Raw genomic sequence first — 20,828 nt, forward strand, 5'->3', positions numbered from 1 at the left:
AAAAAAAACCCTGAAAACTAAGCTGGGTATATTGGCACATGCCTATAATCCCAAAAAAACCTGAGTCTAGGAATTTGAAACCAGCCTGGTAATACAGCAATACTTCAGATAGATAGATAGATAGATAGATAGATAGATAGATAGATAGATAGATAGACAGACAGACAGACAGACAGACAGACAGACAGACAGACAGACAGACAGACAGACAGACAGATAGATAGATAGATAGATAGATAGATAGATAGATAGATAGATAGATAGGTAGATAGGTAGATAGGTAGATAGGCAGGTAGATAAGATAAACCAACGGATTGATCAATACTTATTCAGGATGCATATATTCAATTACTGTGACCTTTACTAGCATTGTCTATTACTAACAAATTTTAAAACAAATTCTAAAAGGGTGAACCTAAAATACATGAGCACTGTAAGGAAGAACAGTCTCACCAAGCTTGCCTTTAGTATTTTGAGGTAGTAAATTCTTTTCAACTATCTTCATTCCCACAAATGAGACAAAAACTACATTCCTATCAAGATTACTAAAATTAAAAGGACTAAAACCATCCAAGTATTAATAATAAGCTTGTGAAGTAAGAAGAAAGGAAGATAAAGAAGCATAATCATTTTGGGAACCTATTAACATTATCTACAAGAATTGAAATTTTAACTGGAATTCTAATGTAGATATACCCACAGAGGAGAGAGCACATGAAAGTGTATGTTTTATTCATACTAGCAAAAATCTGAAATTAATTAAAATGGCTATTAATCATACAATAAGTTAATACAAAAGAGTATGTTCACACAGTAAATGTTACACAGCAATGATAAAAACAATAGACTTAATAATATTGACTTAAAGAAATCACTTGTCCCTACAAGATATAAAGGGAAAATAAAAGAAAGAGAGGGAAGTAGAAGGAGAAGAGATAGAGGACAGAGGAACTAAACATATTATTTCATTTAAAATGTAGAGACCAAATTGGGCATTGGTAGCTCAAGCCTGTAATCCTAGCTACTCAGGAGAAGCTGAGATCTAAGGTCACAGTTCAAAGTCAGCCCAGGCAGGAAAGTCTGTCAGACTCTTATCTCCAATTAACTTCCAGAAAACTGGAAGTGGAGGTGTGGCTTAAAGTGTAGAACACTAACCTTGACCAAACAGAGCTTAGGGACAGTGCCTAAGTCCTGAGTTCAAGATCCATGACTGACAAAAAAAAATATTAATATACCCTTCTCCAGTTTACCAGTTTATTAGACTTGTGCTTTCACTATCTTTGTCATTTAGTTTACATCCTCTTAACTCATTCTGCATGTAGCTAATTCTGATTCATTTATTAACTGATGAGTATCATAACACCACAGGATGAAAGTAACTAATACCCATCTATGAGAATCCTTGTAAAATGCTAGATCTTGACTCACAGATTTTTTTCTGATTTTTGGCATGACAGTATGCAAAAATACTAACCACATTATAGCTGGTTTAAAAAACAAAAACAAAACCCTGAGCTTCAGAGAAATTGAGTTGAGTACCATCAACAAGTGACAGTATGGGACCTAATTCTAACTGAAGCCTAACTTAAATTCATGCCACTTTTACAAGGCCACCTTACCTCTCAATACTCAGAGCCAAGTGTTCACAAAAAATAAAAATAAAAATAAAAATAAAAATTTAAAAAAATACTCAGAGCCAAACCTTCTGGTTTGCCTTACTTTTACTATGAAGATATAGTTAGCCTTTCCTTGCTCTGTGACACACAATACTTCACATACATTTGTACTACAGTATTTACATGTTCATGTTCCACATTTGTGAAAAAGAAGGGCCAAGGCCTTATTTATACTTTCAAATTAACTTTTATATAAATTCATAATACTTTAATAAAACTGAAATGTGCTATGTCACATTATCCCCATATCTATAACATTACCATGACTACTTTACTGTCTTTAACTTGTGACTCCAGTTAAATCACAAAAATTTCTAATGTTAATAAACTAGTATTATATTCTTAGGCTTTTATTTAAATTAGTCATAATATATTCTTAGTAAAGATATTTATAGTATGATTAAAAATGATACCTTGTCTTTCAAATGAATTTCACATCAAAGTTATAAAACTACTGCTCTTCTACTTCCCTTCCTACCAGTTTCTAAAGACAGCTGTACAAAGTTGGAATTATTTCTTCATTAAATATTCAGAAAAATTCAGTGATGATATGCACCGGATCTGGGGATTCCCAGTTCAATTTCTTTTTCTTTTTTTACTGGTCCTGGGGATTGAATTCTTGACCTCAAGCTTGCTAGACAGGCATACTACCCACTGAGTCATGCATCCAGCCCCTTTTTGCACTGGTTATTTTTGAGATAGGGTTTGATTTTTATTAAATCAGGCCTGGGCTATGATTTTTATTTTGCCAGTCCTGGGGCTTGAACTCAGGGTTTGGGCACTGCCCCTAAGCTTCCTTTGCTCAAGGTTATCTCTCTATCATTTGAGTCATATAGCCATTTCCAGCTTTTTCTGAATAGTTTGTTGAAGATCAGAGTTTCATGGACTTTTTTTTTTTTTTTTGGCCTGGGCTGGCTTTGAACTATGATCCTCAGATCTCAGCCTCCTGAGTAGCTAGGACTACAGTTGTGAGCTACCAGTGCCCAACTTCATTTGGACTTGTAAACACATCAGCATATCAACATCCTAGTACCTTTTACTTGTTTTATTTGTGCTTTGTCTATAATTATGTTCATTTTTCACTTTTGATTCTGTTTACCAATACATTCAACTCTCTTTTTCCTTATCAATCTTACCAAAAGATTGTCAATATTGTTAAGATTTTTTTTTTTAAAAGAATCAGGTCTGAGCTTTACAGATTCTCTCTACAGTGTATATTTTCTGTTCCAACTAGGTCTCTCTTCAATTTCTAAAATACAGTTAACCATATTTAACTTGGATTAAAAAATAAAACACTCATTTTTTGTTATAATCTTTTTTATTTTCGGAACAGTCACAAGTTCACAATAACTCCAATGAATATAACTCTACTACTCTATATACTCTACTACTATATAATTATATAACCACAGTTATATAATTAACTTCCAGGGTTTTCAGTTTCTTATTTTCAAATAAATTTTACATTAGATAATCATGATAGGCTTTACTTTCTCTAGCTAATGCAATGGAATATTATTCCTAAATTAGCATTCTGCTCCTAACTTCTGGTTTAAGAGGATAAAAGTATTATTATCACTGACAAGACATAGTGTTTAATAATATTTCAATAACGAACTAGTTTCATTAATCATTAATATATATTTAGAATGGGTACATACAAAATAAATACAGGATTGATAACATTAATGTTCACTATACTCAACACAGCCAAGAACCAAGAAATTGTGCAGGAAAAATTCTTAAGCAGTCAAAATAAACTCTATTGCATTGCTGGTAGGAATGTAAACTAGTACACCATTATGGACAGCAATACAGACGCTCCTCAAAAGAACTAAACATAAGTCTTCCCTACAACCCAGTCATACCACTTCTAGGCATCTACCCAGAACATCACAAACTAGTATACCATAAAGACGCTTGCACATCCCTGTTCATTGTTGCACTATTCATAATTGCCGAGTTGTGGAAACAGCACAGATGCCCTACAATAGGTGAGTGAATCCAAAAGACATGGTACCTATACAAAATGGAATTTTACACAGCCATTAAAAAGAATAGTATGTCATTTGCAGGAAATGGATGGACCTAGAACAAATTATGTTATGTGAGGAGGTAAGCCAGCACACAGTGCATGTTTTTTGTCAAATGCAGAAGCTAGATCTAAAATACACTGGGGTAAAATAAATTATGCAGGACTCTAGGTATTTACACACAGTAAGACCAAAGGAAGACACTCTTAGGGGAGGAACATAAAAGCATAATGCCTCTGTACCTCTGAGCATATACACCAGTATTTATCTAAATGAATTCCAAGAAATACAAACAAGAGGGTTTTGTTTTGGTCTTGTTTGTTCATTTATCTGCCTTGGGGGAGGGGTAAGGAGAGGCACAGGGTGAACAAATGCAGCAGTGGCTCTTAGTAGATACTATGTTGATAATGAACTATACAAATTGTGAGCAAGGACAGGAGGAAAAAACTGGGAGAGGGAGGAAGGGGTGATACTGTCCAAAAGAAATGTACTCATTACCTGACTTATGAAACCCCTCTGTATACCACCTTTATAATAACCATTTTGAAAAAAAAAAGAAGTCAAATATATTTTTTAAAAAACCAAAAATACAAACAGCTCTTTCACTGCTTAGAGGTATGGTTAGCACGCACTAGAACTGGAGTGAAACAATAATCCCTAAGACTACAGCTTATTTATTTATTGTGCCAGTATTAGGGTTAAACTCATTGCCCGAGTACTGCCCCTTAGCTTTTTTGCTCAAGGATGGCAGTCTATCACATGAGACACACATCTATTTACTACTTGTTTTTTTAAAGGGTTAAATTCATTTGCCTAAAGTTTATACCAATTTTTCGAAACTATTCTATAGTACAATGAGAATAACAAGAAATAATAGTTGAGATTAAAGAAAGAGACAGAATAATTGGAAACAAACTAAAGAGGCATTGCATCATGGTATAATATATGGTCCGCCTGTTACGTCTGTAATATAACTTATTGTTAAAGTTAAACCCATACATTTCTTTTTTTTTTTTTTGTCTTTTTTTTTCCCCCAGGGCTGAGGACCGAACCCAAGGCCTTGCGCGCGCCGGGCGGGCGCCCTTCCGCTGGGCTAAACCCCCAGCCCCAAACCCATACATTTCTTTAGCTAGAAGTGAGGAAGAAAAACCAAGTAACCATGGCTCATTTCTGTAATCCTTACTTCACAGGAGGCTGAGATTTTAGGATTACAGTTTAAAGCTAGTGGGGGCAAGAAAGTCGGTGAGACTCTTACCTACAATTAAGCACCCCACCGCCAGTCCCCCCACCCACCCACACACAAAATGAGAAGTGGAGCTGTGGCTCAAGTAACAGAGAACTATCCTTGAGCAAATCAGTTAAGGGACAGCACCCAGGCACTGAGTTCAAGCCCCAGGACTGGCGCACACATGTGTGCATGCATGCAGGCATACGCACATGTGCACCTACGCACTCCTGTGCACACCCACCCCCCCCCACACACAGTGATAAAGAGATAAGAGTTTCTTCAGAAAAATTGAGATTCAAATAGGATTGAGCCCAAAGTGGTAACACAAAGCTATCTTTAAATATCAATCCTGTAGAACTAAGCTCTCCAATTTCCAATGATGTCATATGAAGCAACTGTATGTAAAATATTTTATCTATGTAAAAATGAAATAGTTCAGAAGAAATTGGGTATTTTTTTCATGTTTAACCTAGGTAAATAATGAAGAGCCACTTCTCTGCAGTATTAAATTTCATTCCATTGCTTATCCGACAAAGTAAAGCAGACATTTAAAAAAACTTTTTACCAAAGCTGGTTGTGTTATGAATAATATGGAACTACTAGTACAAATATAATTTTTCTCTCTTTCAAGTCTTAGGAACCAATGAAAACATTTATTGTTTAAGATGAAAGCATCAAAATAACCTTAAATATTTTTGACAAGTTAAAATGACAATCATTTCTCCAATTGTCTAATTAAGTAAATATCAAACTTTTGAAAAGTGAAGTTTTCTGTTGTTTATCAAGGTCACTTGATTACTCTTTAATACTAAGCAGATTTGTGACATGAAGGTCAGCAAACAGTATGAGATAGCAAGCTTGTTGGCTTAAAAATTACTATCAAGAAGACACACAAATACAGAAATGAGACTATATCTCATTGTGAAAACAAAGGCAGTATTTAACAACATTTTAAATAGATTCAAGATATTGTATTTTAAAAGTCACTTCTGAATAAAAACAGACACTAACACATCATTTGAGAGAAAGCACGGTGAGTATGCTATTATGAGAAGTCTAAAGATGGATTATGAATGCTCTTTAAAGCTTATGCTACTTAAGCACTGTTCAGGGCTAAGGTCTCTAATTCTTTGGGAAAAGAAAATTAAATTAGTGAGTTTATACCTATTTACTTAACTGTCTAGTTATCTTAGAAGAATCTACTAATAGCATAAATATTCTCAAAGGGTTAAGAATAAAGCATAGTGTGAAAATAGAAAATTTAACTCTAGTTTAACAAATATAAGTACCAGAAAAAAGATATAAATGACCAAAGCAAGCATCAATCCTTTCTTTGCCCCAAGTAAAAAAGACTATTTTAGTTTCAAAAGAAATGTATCATCTTAAGAGTAGTTATAACCTTGAGAACAGAATTTGATTCCAGAATTTGATAATATAAGATTATTTATGTTTAAAAACACACATCTAAAAAATACATCTCAATATTTGTTACATTAAAGATTTTCAAATAAAATTTATGTCTATATCTCATGAACCAAGTATTTAGTATAAAATCAGTTTTCAAATACCTAATTTTATTTTATAACTACCCTAAAGTATTATAACATTTTCTCAGCAATAATTAATCACATACAAATACATCAAACAACAAAAAGAAAGTAAAATATTTTGAAAATTATACTTTAGGTAGAAAACTTCACTTTAGTCAACACTTAAAAAAGATAAATAAATTAGTAAGATTAAAGTTCATGAAATAAAAGTCTATTGCAGTTACTATTCTGTAGAAATGGCCAAATATCAGTTAAATATCTGTGTTTCATTTGCAGTTTATTTATAGAATTCCACATTTATATCACATTTGGGAAGAACTTAATTTTATTAAAAGATCATAATGTTTACTTAAAAATGTATGCTTTAGCACTCAAGATACCTACTTTACTGGCATTAGTTCTCAAGTTTTAGCTTAAGAGACCGTAAAAGAAAATATGGAAAAGCCGAGCCATACAGAAACTGTTATTAAAACATAAGCTTTCACTTTAGAATTGTTTTGTTTATATAAAACAGCTTGAAGATGTTAAAAATGCATGGTTTATTTAAATGAAAAGAATAAATTAAGACAAAAATACAAGCTTAAATGAACAAACCTGGCAAGGAAGGAGAAAGTTCATTGTATCCCCCAAATGAAGCATTCCGGATTAGCTTTCGGCCATCAATTCGTGGAGGAAATAAGACAGGCGAAACCCCAGTACATGAAGAAAATCTACGTTGTTGTGAGCTGTCTTCTTTCATGGTTTAGAGGGTCCATTTAATGTATATGCTCACTCAGAAGGCTAATTAGACCAGTATGGCAAAGACAGGCTTTTCTCTCACATCCAAATGTAGCAAAACCCACCAGCACAAACAAAGGACACACACTTACCAGCAAAGGAAGACTAGAGACTGTCAAATCAGCAATAAACAGATAGAGAAAGAGACTGACAGGAAAGGCATTAAGCCCAACAGCTGATTTTTTTAAAAATGTACTGATTAAAAAGGCTATTCCACTAATGTTTTACCTTTTTATCGAACTAGTAATGGAGTAAGGGGAGTAACGCCCTGCATTGAATTGCTGCTTTAGAAAAACAAAGAAGATCAATACTTAGCCATTCAGGATGAAGTAATTAAGTCACTTTCTCTTCTTTTTTCCAAGAAGCAGCCTTGTTTTTTTAAATGACATCTACTATGTTTTCCGGGTATCTGGCCATAGTTCCTTTCTCTTCTGACCGTTTTCTTTCCAGCTGTTACTTACTTCAAAAATGGATCTCAGCATAACACTTTTTATCTTGCCTGAGGCATCTAGATTTATATCTAATCTGCTGCTTGCCTGGGCCATGATTAAGAATTCATAAGGAAAGATAGTCTTTCAAGTACAATTTTGATGGATTACAAGAGAAAAGCAGAGAATAAATGTGTTAAGTTTTACCTCTAGCAGGAGTATATTAGTCATTAAGCCAGTGTTAATGCAAACCAATCAACAGAGAAGATTAAGTGGCATCTTAATCATGTTATGCATTCTAATGCACATTCCCTTGAAACAAATGAGTTGCTGCAAAGCCTCTTCATTTTAAACTTTTCAAAAAAATATATAATCTAACAGTGACTTTTTTCTAGTCACTTAAAACTGTTCTATAAAAATTAATAAACAACTTTATCTCAGAAACAAGAAGAAACACTTTTTTATATACTGTCGTTAAACTAAGAGACTAGTAAGATCACAGATAATTTCTTATTTTCTTAAAAGACACACAAACACTATCTCCTTATACCCAATCTTTAAAATTCCAAAGAATTTTTTTTAATTTAATTTTATTTTATTTGAGAACATACTGTACAGAATTACATGGGCAGGATAATGCATACATTTCCTACCAAGCATTGCAGCCTCCTCTCCAAAGAATTTTAAATTACAGAACTCCATTTACCCTTGTGTCCCTATATTCAATTTGAAAAGCTCTACTCAATTGTTCCTAGATTTGTTTTTCTGATCACAGTTCTTATTTTCAACTGGAAAATCTACCTAACAAATTCAGTCATAATGCTGGGTACCAGTGGCTCGTATCTGTAATCCTAGCTACTCAGGAGGCTGAGTAGCTAGGTTTGAAGCCAGCTCAGCAGAAATGTCCCTGAGATGCTTATCTCCAATAAACTATTCAGAAAAGGCTGGAAGTGGCCCAGTGGCTCAAGTGGTAGAGCATTAGCCTTGAGCACAAAAAGGCTCAGGGACAGTGCAAGCCCCAGGACTGGCAAAACAAAAACAAAAACAAAAAAACCCCAACAACAGTCATAACTTAGAGGGTTTAAAAAAAAAACTAAAAACAGTAGTAGGGTTTTTTTTTTAATTAGGTAATTTATCATAAGATTCAGTTTCCTTTCTTCACTATGCATATTTCAAGGCTGATTCTCTTGTCATACACAACATCATCCCATATAAGCTAGAAAGGCCATTTTCAAAAAGCACCTCAATTTCCTGTGCAATGTTTTTTTCTTAGGCAAATGTAGTTCAAGTTTATAACAAAAAATAAGTTAATGGCTAATGTAAAAGACTTGTACTTTGATGATTTTTGTTTTATTTTTTATTATTATCATAAAATGTAAGTTACCATGGACTATAAATAGATAAATAGCCAGAGGCCAGTGGCTTATGTCTGTAATCCTAACTACTTAGGAGGCTCTGTTGAAGCCAAACCCAGGCAGCAAAGTCCGTGAGACTCCAATTAATTAGAAAAACCCAAGCAATTCCACCACTTGAGAGACATCTTCAGCTTGGGTTTTTCTAATTAATTGGAGTCTCACGGACTTTGCTGCCTGGGTTTGGCTTCAACAGAGCCTCCTAAGCAGTTAGGATTACAGACATAAGCCACTGGCCTCTGGCTATTTATCTATTTATAGTCCATGGTAACTTACATTTTATGATAATAATAAAAAATAAAGAGTAATAATGAGTTGAATTCTGGGAGGATCTGTAATTTGATTGAAACAAAACCGTACTACAGTGACCTCAAGAAAAATATACTGCTGGTTATTAATTTCACAAGGGAAATTTCAGTACTTTTTTAACATAAAATTATTATTTAAAGTAAAAATTATTTGAAGAACCAAAAATGAACTTTAAAACACTGTACCTATCTTCCATGACCATTGGTACTCTTGGTGACAAGCCTGCTAACCTTGGACCAACTGCAGATCTTGAAACAGGCCTAATCCATCTCTAGCAACCCCCTCTATCACAGTCCCAGGAGTTCTGACTGCTAATGACCTCCTACTTGGAGATCCACAGACCGCAAAATTCAACTCTATTTCTTATAAAAGGCCTACCATCTGAAGATCCAACTATAATTTTGTAGGCAGCCTTGTGTCAAGGCTACAGTGTGGATCTAGCCCAGTATGAGGCACAGTTATGTCCATACAAAACAAACAAGAATGATGTCTACCTATACTGCACATGACAAGCCTTCCAACCAGACCTTGAAGTAGCCACATAACTTTTCTCCAGTCTTCCTTGATTACACATCAGAGAAAGTCTCACAGAGCTGGGAAAATGGCAAGAAAAAGTCTTTGGGGTACTATAGTGTAAATAATTTTTCTCTTCCTACTAATTCCTTTACTTGCTGGTAGTGTAGCTTTAAAACATTTTACTTCACATTTTGATTTTCTTTAAACATCTACTTTGTGGAACTAAAATTTTATTTACATATTTTCATATTTCTTTATCTATTTCTTTTCCCTAAAATTCCCAACTACAAATTAAATCCATGAAGACAAAGGCTGAAATAACATCTTTGGTTTGTTTTTCTTACTAGTAAAAAACAACTATAACACGGGCTCAGTAAATGCCAATTTCGTGGAGAAGATACTTGGAAATCCTGTACTTTCCAGGGGACATTAGTCCATCTGTCATGAACATCCTTCCTTCACCTAGAAAGAGATGACTATGCTAAAATTTCCATGTTTCACTGTAAAATAAAATTAATATACACTTCAAAGTCTCAAAGTCTAAAGGAATAGAAACAAAAAATTCCACAAAGCTATTTGCTCCTAGAAATTATGCAAATATTACATGGTAAATTATATGGCATTAACTCTGTTACACATGTATTAAAATACAGTCTGACTATAAATTCCTCAAATGTTAGTCTAGCAGCACAGATAAAACTTTTTTAACCACTTGTGCTAGGGAGATCTTCATCTTGATCTTCAAAGTAAAAGGAGGTTAAATCCCTTTAATATTATCTTATGTTAAAAATATATTTTAAAAAAGACATTTTCAAGAACAAAAAAACCCTTTAGAATTCTCAGTACTTATCTTTCCACTTGGGTTAAAAAAGTAATTAAGAGGGCTTGGGAAGAATAATCAATCCTCTCACCTTTGTAAAGATGATTTTAAAAAGCAGAACTTATTCCTTCTTACTTTTCAATACCTGTTTCCTATTATTTTGTTTCCTCTGCAGAGGCACTAAAAGAGTTAAATACAGAATTTGTAACATTTTACAAGAGCTATTTTAAAATGCTTTATTTAGAGCTATTTTTAAATGCTTTATTTTAATTTATCCAATATTATATTCTTTTAGTATTTTATAGATACTACCATAGTTCTATGTAGCAACTACCTCAATTTCAACACAGACAATATCTGTGTCCTATGAAACAACAAACTTCAGATATCTAATGTATTACGGAATCAGAAACTCAGAAGAAAATTCATAAATCTCTATATTATTTCTATCAAAAATAGCCTATGATTGCAAACTAAAATATATTACATAGGATAATTTTTTTATAAAGACAGTGGGAGACGAATAGGAAAAATTTCAAGTCCTCTCTCATACAAAATAGTTCTCATGAAATATAACACATCTATTCAAGAACATATATGTTACTTTTTTGTTTTTGCTTTTTAAAATTTTATTTTATTGTAAAGGTGACATACAGAGGGGTTACAGTTATATAAGGTAATGAGTACATTTATTGTAGAACATTGTTATCCTCTCCCTTAGTTTTTCTCCCATTTTCCCTCCCCCCTATATGTTACATTTCTATGGTCAGAATTGCTCTACAAAAGTCTTACCAAGAAAGGAGGAACTGCTTCGATTCATGGAAGAAGGTAACTTTCAGGTGTCCTTTTATCTGTGTACCACTTTAAATGAAGGTACTCTCAGTTAACCCCATCTGAGATTATACCCACAATGTCTCAGTAACCCTAGGGAATTTGATATATCTTCACACTACTAAACTGTTTCAAAGAAAATCTCTTTGAAAGTTGTAAATATGTACTATTAAGTTGTAAATATGTACTCGTTTCATTTTTAGTGTTGTCAAGGTATTCAAGGTGAAGGAATTTTGTAGGCTTAAGAGGATTTGCTAAGGGAAAAGATAAAGACAGTATTAGCATGCTCTAACATAACTAAAATGGTTTACAGAGCAAAACTTTTTATTCTAAAATGATTCAAAATTTCAAACATTGAAACATTAATTTGGGCTGGGTAGGTGACAGAAACTCGAAATTCTAACTACTCAAAAAAGATTATGGTCTAAAAGCCTTCCCAGGCAAAAGTGCAAGACCTTGTATGAAAAACTAACTAAAAAGTAAAATGACTGGGCAGTACAGCTCAGGTGGTAGAATGCTTGCTTAGAAGGTTCAAAGCCCTGAGTTCAGTTCCTAGTACCACCCAAATAAAGGAAAGAAGAGGAAGAGAGAACTTGAAATTGACTCATTTAATTAAGGCATTATTGTATATTATGAAACACTGTAACTCAACAAAAGCAAACAAAACAGCTTTTCACAACCACAAAGGAAGGATTAGCTCAAGTACATCAGGACGCTAAGTAAACAATTTTAAACATAATCCATAGGGAACAGAGTTTCTACCCATGAGATGAGGTATAATTTAGTCTCTAGACTCCTTTGACACTGCTTTTACTTAAAACTAGAGGAGGAAAGGGTATGGAAAGGGAGATAACAAGCTTCATTTATCTACATGTCTTTCTTGCTTCATTAAAAAATTCAAATATATAAAACTCAAACAAGTCAGCATAAAACAAATCTCATCCTACTTAAGATTCTAATAGTACTTACATATAAACTATTATGTCATAAAACTTAGCTTCTGAATAAGGAAACAATCAAGATAATATACAATATTTGGAATAATCTCATTTATAACCATAATACGAACATTTAACTCAGTTTATCTTGATGTGTATGGGTTTAATAAGGAGAGTCAAATGTCCTCAGCTCTTTTTTTAAAAAAAGAAAAACCTTAAAATGGTAGACACTAGATTGTTAAAGACTTAAGGACTGTTTTTCAGCAATAATGATCTAGTAAGCTGATATAAGTTAATATGCATAAATAGAAGAGCAATGAGTGGACAAAATTACTAATTAATGGTAAATAATCCTTCACTTACTAAACATGTAATTTAATGCAACTAACACTGTGTTGGTTGAGTCTGCAAATAAATCCCACTGTAATAACCATACATGGACATGGGAATTTTGGAAATTAGGAAAACATTATCCATGTGAAAAAGTCTTATAAAGGAGAAAAAGTTTAAACTGCAACATCAGGAGGTTCAGGAAGAGAAAGACATGCCACAGTGGAGAAACAGAAAAATTAAAACCACAGTGAAGAAGGCCATTAAGCTGGACTATACAAGAAATGCAAAATGAAATTGTGTCAATGGAGTAAATCAGACATACTAAGAGAGCCTTGACCACCAGATGATAGAAGCTGTCATTTGTATGCTCTCAATGACTAGTTTCCTTTTCCAAGTCCAAATGTTACTACATAAGATACATCTAGAGAGCTTTATCAACACTTGTTACCAAGTCTTTCCCTAGAGCTTTTGAAAGGATGGCACAGAATTTGTATCTAAGTAAAGTACCCAGGTGGTTTCTCAGACAAGCCAGACTCAGGTGCCACTGCTCTGGGCAACATTAAGCCAATGCTTTTTACAGAATGGAAGTAAATACAGATATTTAGCTAGTTTTGCTCTTTGTGTTACTTCACTTAGAGATCTACTACGTAGGATCCATGCCATCTTCAGCCACGTATATCTATAAGAAACTTTACCCCATTATAACTTCACTTAATATGCAACAGTAATTTATTTCCTTCCTTCCTTTTTCTTGTGCTAGTCATGGGGATGAACTCAGGGACTTGGTGCTATTCCAGGCCTGGGTTCTATTTCTACTTAAGACTAGTGCTCTACCACTTGAGCCACAGCTCTACTTCTAGCTGTTTTGTGATTAAGTGGAGACTTTCTGCCCAGTTTAGCTCTGAATTGGGATTCTCAGATCTCAGCATCCTGAGTAACGAGGATTACAGGAACAAGCTGCCTGCAAGCACCTACCCACTAACAGTATGTTTTGCCTGGTTGTTTTGTTAAGAAAAATGAGCCTAGCCATGAGCAGATGTAATCCAAGCTACTTAGGAGGCTGAGATCTGAGGATCACAGTTGAAATACAAGCCAGGGCAAGAAAGTTCCTGAGACTCTTATCTCTAATGAACTACCAAAAGAGTTCAAAGTGGAGCTATGGCTCAAGTGGTAGAGCACTAGACTTGAGAGAAAAAAAGTCCAAGGACAGTGACTAAGCTCTGAGTTCAAGCCCCAAGGCCAACACCAAACAAACAACAACAAAACCCACAAAAAAGTAGAACCTATTATACTAGAGGGGGCACGATCTTTCCTAATAGTGGATAGAAGGCTGTAGAACTATACAGTATAAAGATAAAACAACAAAAATGTCAGTAGGATAGTGATAGTAAGAATGAAAATGAAGAGACAAATCAGTCTTGACACTATAAAACTTCAGTAAGGCATGACATTAGAAGAAAGTATGAGATGCTCGGCTATCAAAAAATGTTACCAAAATATATTACTGAGTGTAAAGCTACAAAATAATACAAAAAAACAATTTTCAATTGGTCAAAAATATGAACTGACATTTCACAAAGGATACACAGTAATCATATGAAAAAGATGCTCAATATGCACTGTGACACTACTACATGTCCACTAGAGTGACTAAAAACTATCAAGGATATATAGCAACTAGACTGTTCACATGCTGCTAAATGGAATGTACAAGTGGCACAATCACTTTGAAAACGTTGGGGTTTTTTTTTGTGTGTGTCTTTTGGTTTTTTGTCAGTCGTGGTACTTGAACTATGGACCTGGGCACTGTCCCTGAGCTCTTCGGCTCAAGGTGGGCACTCTACCACTTGAGTCACAGCACCATGTCTGGTTTTCTGGTGGTTAATTGGAGGTAAGAGTCTCATGGACTTTCCTGCCATCATGGACTTAACTGCAATCCTCAGATCTCAGCCTCCTGAGTAGCTAGGATTACAGGTGTGAGCCACCAGTGCCTGGCCAAAGCTTTTTTTGTTTTTGTTCTTGCCAGTCCTCAACTCAGGGCCTGGGCATTGTCATTGAGCTTCTTTTGCTCAAGGCCAGCACTCCACCACTGTGAGTCACAGTGCCACTTCTGGCATTTTCTGTTTATATGATACTGAGGAATTGTACCCAGGGTTTCATACATGTTAGACAAGTACTCTACTACTAAGCCACAATCCCAGCTGGAAAACGGTTTCTTACACACTTACTATATTACCTAGCAATTGCACTCTTACGTACTATCTAGAAAAAATGTAAAAAATTCTAAACAAGTCATTGTACATGTAATGGGATTTACTAAGTCACACAGGAGACAGAATTAAAGTTTGGAAATTTTGTGTCTAGAAAAAATAATAAAACTGTAAACAAAAGTAAATTGCCTGAAAGTAAAAATAATCAATTTCCAGTTATATCTAGGTTCGCATTCCAGCCCAATTAATTCCATACTAACTCTGTAAATCCATACTAACCACTCAGTTTCCTCATTTGTAAAATGGGGAGAATGATATATATCCATAAGGTTCTTATAACAATTCTATAACACATATATAACTCTTAGACATATGAAGGGTTTAAAATGTTAGTCATTATCAATCAATGTTTAGTGGTGAGGATTTGAGGGAAAAGTACATTCGTATTGTTGGTGCAAATACTGGAAATCAGAATGGAGCTTCCTCAAAAAACTAAAGACAGATCTTCCTTGCAAAAAATATTTTAAAGTAAACTTTTGGAGCACTAATCTTTCTACTGATGACTAGGTGAAATATTAGTTATGAGTACTTGAAATATGGTAGGTTTGGTACCAAGGAGACTTTCTAGATATTTGTTTATTACCTCTAGTAGTTGATCTTTGTAATCTAGAATTAACAGGTCTATCATATTTCAAACAAAACTCTGATGATTGCAACTGTAATGTTTAACTACAGTAGGTAAGCTAGAGGGAGATATTTTGCCTTACAATAAATTTAATTAATAACAAGTACATCAATGTCAATCATTGTGTACAAATATTAATTTCTTCATGGCTTACCTATGAATATTTAGCTACAAATCAATATACAACACAGTAGTTGCTTCAAATTTTAAAAGTTTCCATAATACCATATATTTTAAAATGTTCTCATATAAAACAATGGAGAAAAAAATTAAATCAAAATAACTTAGTACATTTATCTGAAATACTTGAAACAGAAATGTTTAATTTCAAGACTATAGATTTTGGAATTCATATACATATGAAATAACTTGGAGATGGCAACTAAGTCTAAGCACAAATCCATTTAAGTTTTTATTTTTTATTTTTTGGGGGGGGTCCGGTTGTGGGGCCTGAACTCTGGGCCTGGGCACTGTCCCTCAGCTCTTCAGCTCAAGGCTAGCACTCTACCACTTGAGCCACAGCGCCACTTCCGGCTTTTTTCTTTTTGCTTATATGGTGCTGAGGAATCGAACCCAGGGCCTCAGGCATGCAAGGCAAGCGCTCTACCACTGAGCCACCTTCCCAGCCCCCCATTTAAGTTTTGTATATACCTTGTACACATAGCTTTAGTTAAATTTATTGTGCTTATGTTTTGACTATGACTGACACACGAAGTCAGGAATGGAATTTTTCTACTTCTGTGTCATGTCAGCTTCAAATTTTGTCAACCTACAATTTTGTAGTAGTCTAGAATTCAGATTTTTGGGTAAGATATGGTCAACCTATATTTACTTTACAAAATGTTACAAAAACTTAAACTCAAAGGATAATTCATCAAGTGATAACACATATAAACCATACTAATCACACAGCCAGTAAAATATGCCAACGTCTAAATTTAACTAAAAAAATAATTAAGTATGATAGCTCCCATTCTCTTATCCACAGGGATAACTTTCTCTGTGTATCACTGAACCCACACATATAGTACTGAACTATAGATGCATTATACTATGTTTTTTTTACTATACATACATCACTAATAAAATTTAATTATAAAGTAGAAAGAGATTACCAACAATAACACATAGCAATGATAACAATGTACTGTTACATAAGTATGGCTTATCTGTCTCCCTCCCTCCTCCTCTCTTTCTTTCCCTTTCTCCTTCCTCCTTCCCTCTTCTTTCCCTTCTTTATTTCTCCCTCTTTCTCAGTCACCAGAAGATAGTAGGTATTTATTGTATCTCAAGGTTGAGTATGACTGGCCAAAGGGATGATTCATGTTGTTGGTGGGACAGAGCAAGACATTATTGAGAATTTATAATGCTACTTAAAATGGAATACAAATTATTTATTTCTGGAAACTTCCATTTAATTATTTCAAAACACAACTGACTAAGCAACTGATACTACAAAAAGTAAAAACACAGACCAGGGATTACCTAAATATATTAACTTTAAAAAGTAAATTCAAGTTCTCAGTTGTAAAAGCAAAAGTTTTTCCACTGGAGCTCTCAGTAGTACAAGATAATTTGGAACATTTAATTAAATGAGCTGTCAGAATCTACTATATAAAATTAAGCAACTATAAATTAAAAAGTGTGATCCATTAACCTGTGGGGGACTGTAAGATCATTTTACAGTCTGAAGGTACAATCCAGTTTCATAGTATTTTTCATTGTGCTAACGTTTTCACTGATGGTGCAAAAGTAATAATGGACAAAACTGCTAGCACCTAAGCACAAATCAAGGCAAGGGCCACCAAACTCTATTAGTAATCACTGGATTCTTTGTGTTCATGCATTCACAGGTATGTGTTTCACTTACCAATGTTAATAACAAACCTTTTGCACACATAGTTTTGACACACTGTGAGTCAACATTTGAAAGCTTTGCATAATTTGGTAAATGAATATTTTCTACATGATATGTTTCAAAATCATGCATGAGTAGAGAGGCATTCAAAATTCAAGACAGAAGCTGGACACAGTGGTTCATACCTGAATCCTAGCTATTTGAGAGGTTAAGGAACAGGAGAGGAGGATCACAGTTTCAGGCCAGCTCTGACACAAGGTATCTGTCCTCAAACTGAAGGCACATACCTGTAAGACCGGCAACTATAGGGAGCTTAAATTGGGAAATTGTAGCTTAGCTATGTAGAGAAATGTGATTATTCTAAAAAATAAAATAAACAGAGCTGAAGGCATGACTCAGTGGTCGAGTACCAGCCTAGGAAGCATGAAGCCCTAAATTCAAATGGTAAAATATTGTTGAATAAAAAAATTAAAGACAGCTAAATGGATTTTAATTTAGTAGAACACAGAAAAGTACAATGATGTAGTTTCAGATGCTATATTGTAACCAATATTTTTTTAAGTAAGACCAGCCAGTCAAAGTAATGAACTCCTATGATTGCAAAAGTAGGGAGGCCAAAGCAGTAGGATTACAAGTAACAGGCTATCTTGCACTATAGAGCAAAATCATGTCTCAAAAAAATAAAACAAAAGCAAAAACCAAGTTGTGGTATAGTATCATAGAAGAACATTTATAATTATATATAAAAGCTATACACGCCAGATTTTATTCAGATACTTCAATTACACTTAGTAGAGAGAACTTTTAACATTTTGAATAAAGAAACAAAAAGCCCAAGACCACAACTTCTTACCCTGGCTGTGAGGACTTGCAGGACTCAGAGATGGCTGGTGTAAATCCTTAGTTGGTGTTGAGTATGATTCTTTTCCTTGGCGTTGATTCATCTTTCCTGATGTCAAAACTTGAGATTCGTCACTGTTTGCTACAATAGCTCAAAGAAAGAGAAGTAAAATAATTAGTACTAAGGTTGAAGATTTATTTGACCACAATATGGAATCAAATTATGAGTCAAATGTTCAAATATATACATATTTCTTACTCAATACTTCTATAAATTCACATAATCATATTTTATTTTATGTTGGCTTTCTACAAATCCAAGAGAAACTGACAGTTTGAGTGAGTGAAATATGCAAGAAACACACATTATAAAATGAAAATACACACCCAACCGATAATGAGCAGCACCCCCCTGGTATTTGCTGTGTGCCTCTACTCTTTATATGTGCCAGTAGAATGAACAACGGGCAAAAGACAAAGGCATTTCAAAGGAGAAATACAAATGGTCAAAAAGCATATGAAACAATATTCAGTTTTACCAGTAACATGCAAATTATTAGCAGTATAAAATAACATTTTCTATTTCCCCAAATTTCTATTCTTGTCTTAAAACTAAGTAGTCAGTAAATAAAAAAGGTAAGATTCTAACTTATTTGATTCCAAAGTGTTTTTGTTAAATTTTTCTATCACAATAATCAATTTTGAAGATGCTTCTCACCCTTTTGCCTATGCTGCTAATACAGGGAAACAATGAAAACAGATTTTTTTTTAAAAAGAGGAAGTGAAAAGAAAAGATGAGAAAATAAAAACACTCCAAGAGTCTAAGAATCTGACTCTTTTACTCTGTCTTTTCAAGGCAGTTTAGTTTCAGCTCAAGAAAGAATGAGAGACTAGGCGTCAGTGCTCATGCCTGTAATCCTAACTACTCAGAAGGCTGAGATCTGAGGATCATAGTTCAAAGCCAGCCAGGGCAGGAAAGTCCATGAGACTCTCATCTCCAATTAACTACCAGAAAACCGGAAGTGGTACTATGGCTCAAGTGGTAGAGTGCTTGCCTTGAGCTGAAGAGCTCAGGGACAGCACCTGGGCCCAGAGTTCAAGACCCACAACTGACAAAAAAAAAAAAAAAAAAAAATGAGGCGGCCAGGTGGTGGCCGAATAGGCACTCAGGAGACTGAAATCTGAGGATCACAGCTGGAAGTCACCCCAAGCAAGAAAGTCCATGAAATGTTTATCTCCAATTAAGCACCAAAAAACTTAACTGGAGCTATGGCTCAAGTGGTAGAAAACTAGCTTTGAGCAATAAAGTTCAGGAACAACATCTAGGCCCTGAGTTCAAACCCCGGGACTGGCACCTCCCTTTCCCTACCCCTGCAAAAAAAGAGTAATCTCGACTTTCTCTAGTTTTAAATTTTCACATTCACATTTTTGTCACAATTTTTAATCAGTTTGCTTTAATATGTCTCATTGTGTTCATTTTCAATATTTTAGCTCCTTATATTTCAAAATAAAAATACAAACCTTTCACTTAATTTAAGTAAAGGTATAAAAAAGTAATTTATACCACCAAGTCAAAAAAATTAAAAAAACTATAGCCTGAAAGTTCCTAACTTTATATATCTCCTAAACTAAAACTTACATAGTCAAGTTTAAGCCTTACAATTATGTCTTTTAGTTAACAGACATCTCAAGTTTTCCTAAACCTATTTCTAGCTTCTGCTTAAACTAGATCTGCCTCTCCTCCTCTATAGGTAATGGCATCAGTACTCTTTTTTCTCCATTTTCTCAAGACAAAAACCTAAGATAGGGCCTTTGATTTTCCTTTCTCATATCTTACATCCTATTATCTATGATTTTAGACTGTACTTCAAAATTGTTCTGGAATCCCACTACTGTTCCATTTCCACAACTACTACTCTGAATCAAGGCAACACTTCTACAGGCCAACGGTACCAGATGTTACCTTGCTTCCTGGATATGAAGAGTTCATTTTCTAAACAAAAGCTCAATCCTTTTAGATGGCAAATCAGATTGCCATCATGTAGAAGTACCCTCAATGGTTCGTTCCCATTATACTTATAATCAAATCCATGATCTAAATGTCTAGCACCTAACTTTCCAACCTCATTCTCCACCTCTCTTCTGTCACAAGTAACTTGGCTCTTGCCATAACAGCCTTCTTGGTCTCAGGGCCTTTCTATTTCTTCTTCTAGCTCCTCTCATTTGCTGTCAGTGCTCAAATTTCATCTCTTCAGAAAAGCTCTCTGGTTTCTTCATAATGCTCTTTACTAAATAAGGTCTTATTTTACTATGGCACAATTTATTAATTTTATGGTTACTTGCCTACCATTTCACAGCTATACTCTTAACACCTAATACTAAAT

At 34.3% G+C, this 20,828-nt stretch overlaps 1 protein-coding gene across 7 annotated transcripts in view; it reads right to left on the bottom strand.

Annotated features, from left to right (window-relative positions):
* Osbpl8 (oxysterol binding protein like 8) overlaps positions 1 to 20,828 on the bottom strand; it is a 135,400-nt gene that overhangs the window by 49,830 nt on the left and 64,742 nt on the right. For 3 of the 7 annotated variants that reach the window (XM_069988960.1, XM_069988950.1, XM_069988977.1), the window contains one exon: positions 18,458 to 18,595. In XM_069988960.1, coding sequence (XP_069845061.1) covers positions 18,458 to 18,595 — 138 coding nt within the window. Of the gene's footprint in view, positions 1 to 7,081; positions 7,303 to 18,457; positions 18,596 to 20,828 lie in introns of those variants that run through there. The other 4 variants (XM_069988969.1, XM_069988992.1, XM_069988984.1 and 1 more) reach the window with 2 other exon arrangements.

The sequence above is a fragment of the Dipodomys merriami genome, unplaced genomic scaffold, assembly GCF_024711535.1.
Source record: "Dipodomys merriami isolate MVZ:Mamm:240054 unplaced genomic scaffold, mDipMer1.0.p SCAF_10, whole genome shotgun sequence".
In the NCBI taxonomy this organism is placed as follows: domain Eukaryota; kingdom Metazoa; phylum Chordata; class Mammalia; order Rodentia; family Heteromyidae; genus Dipodomys; species Dipodomys merriami.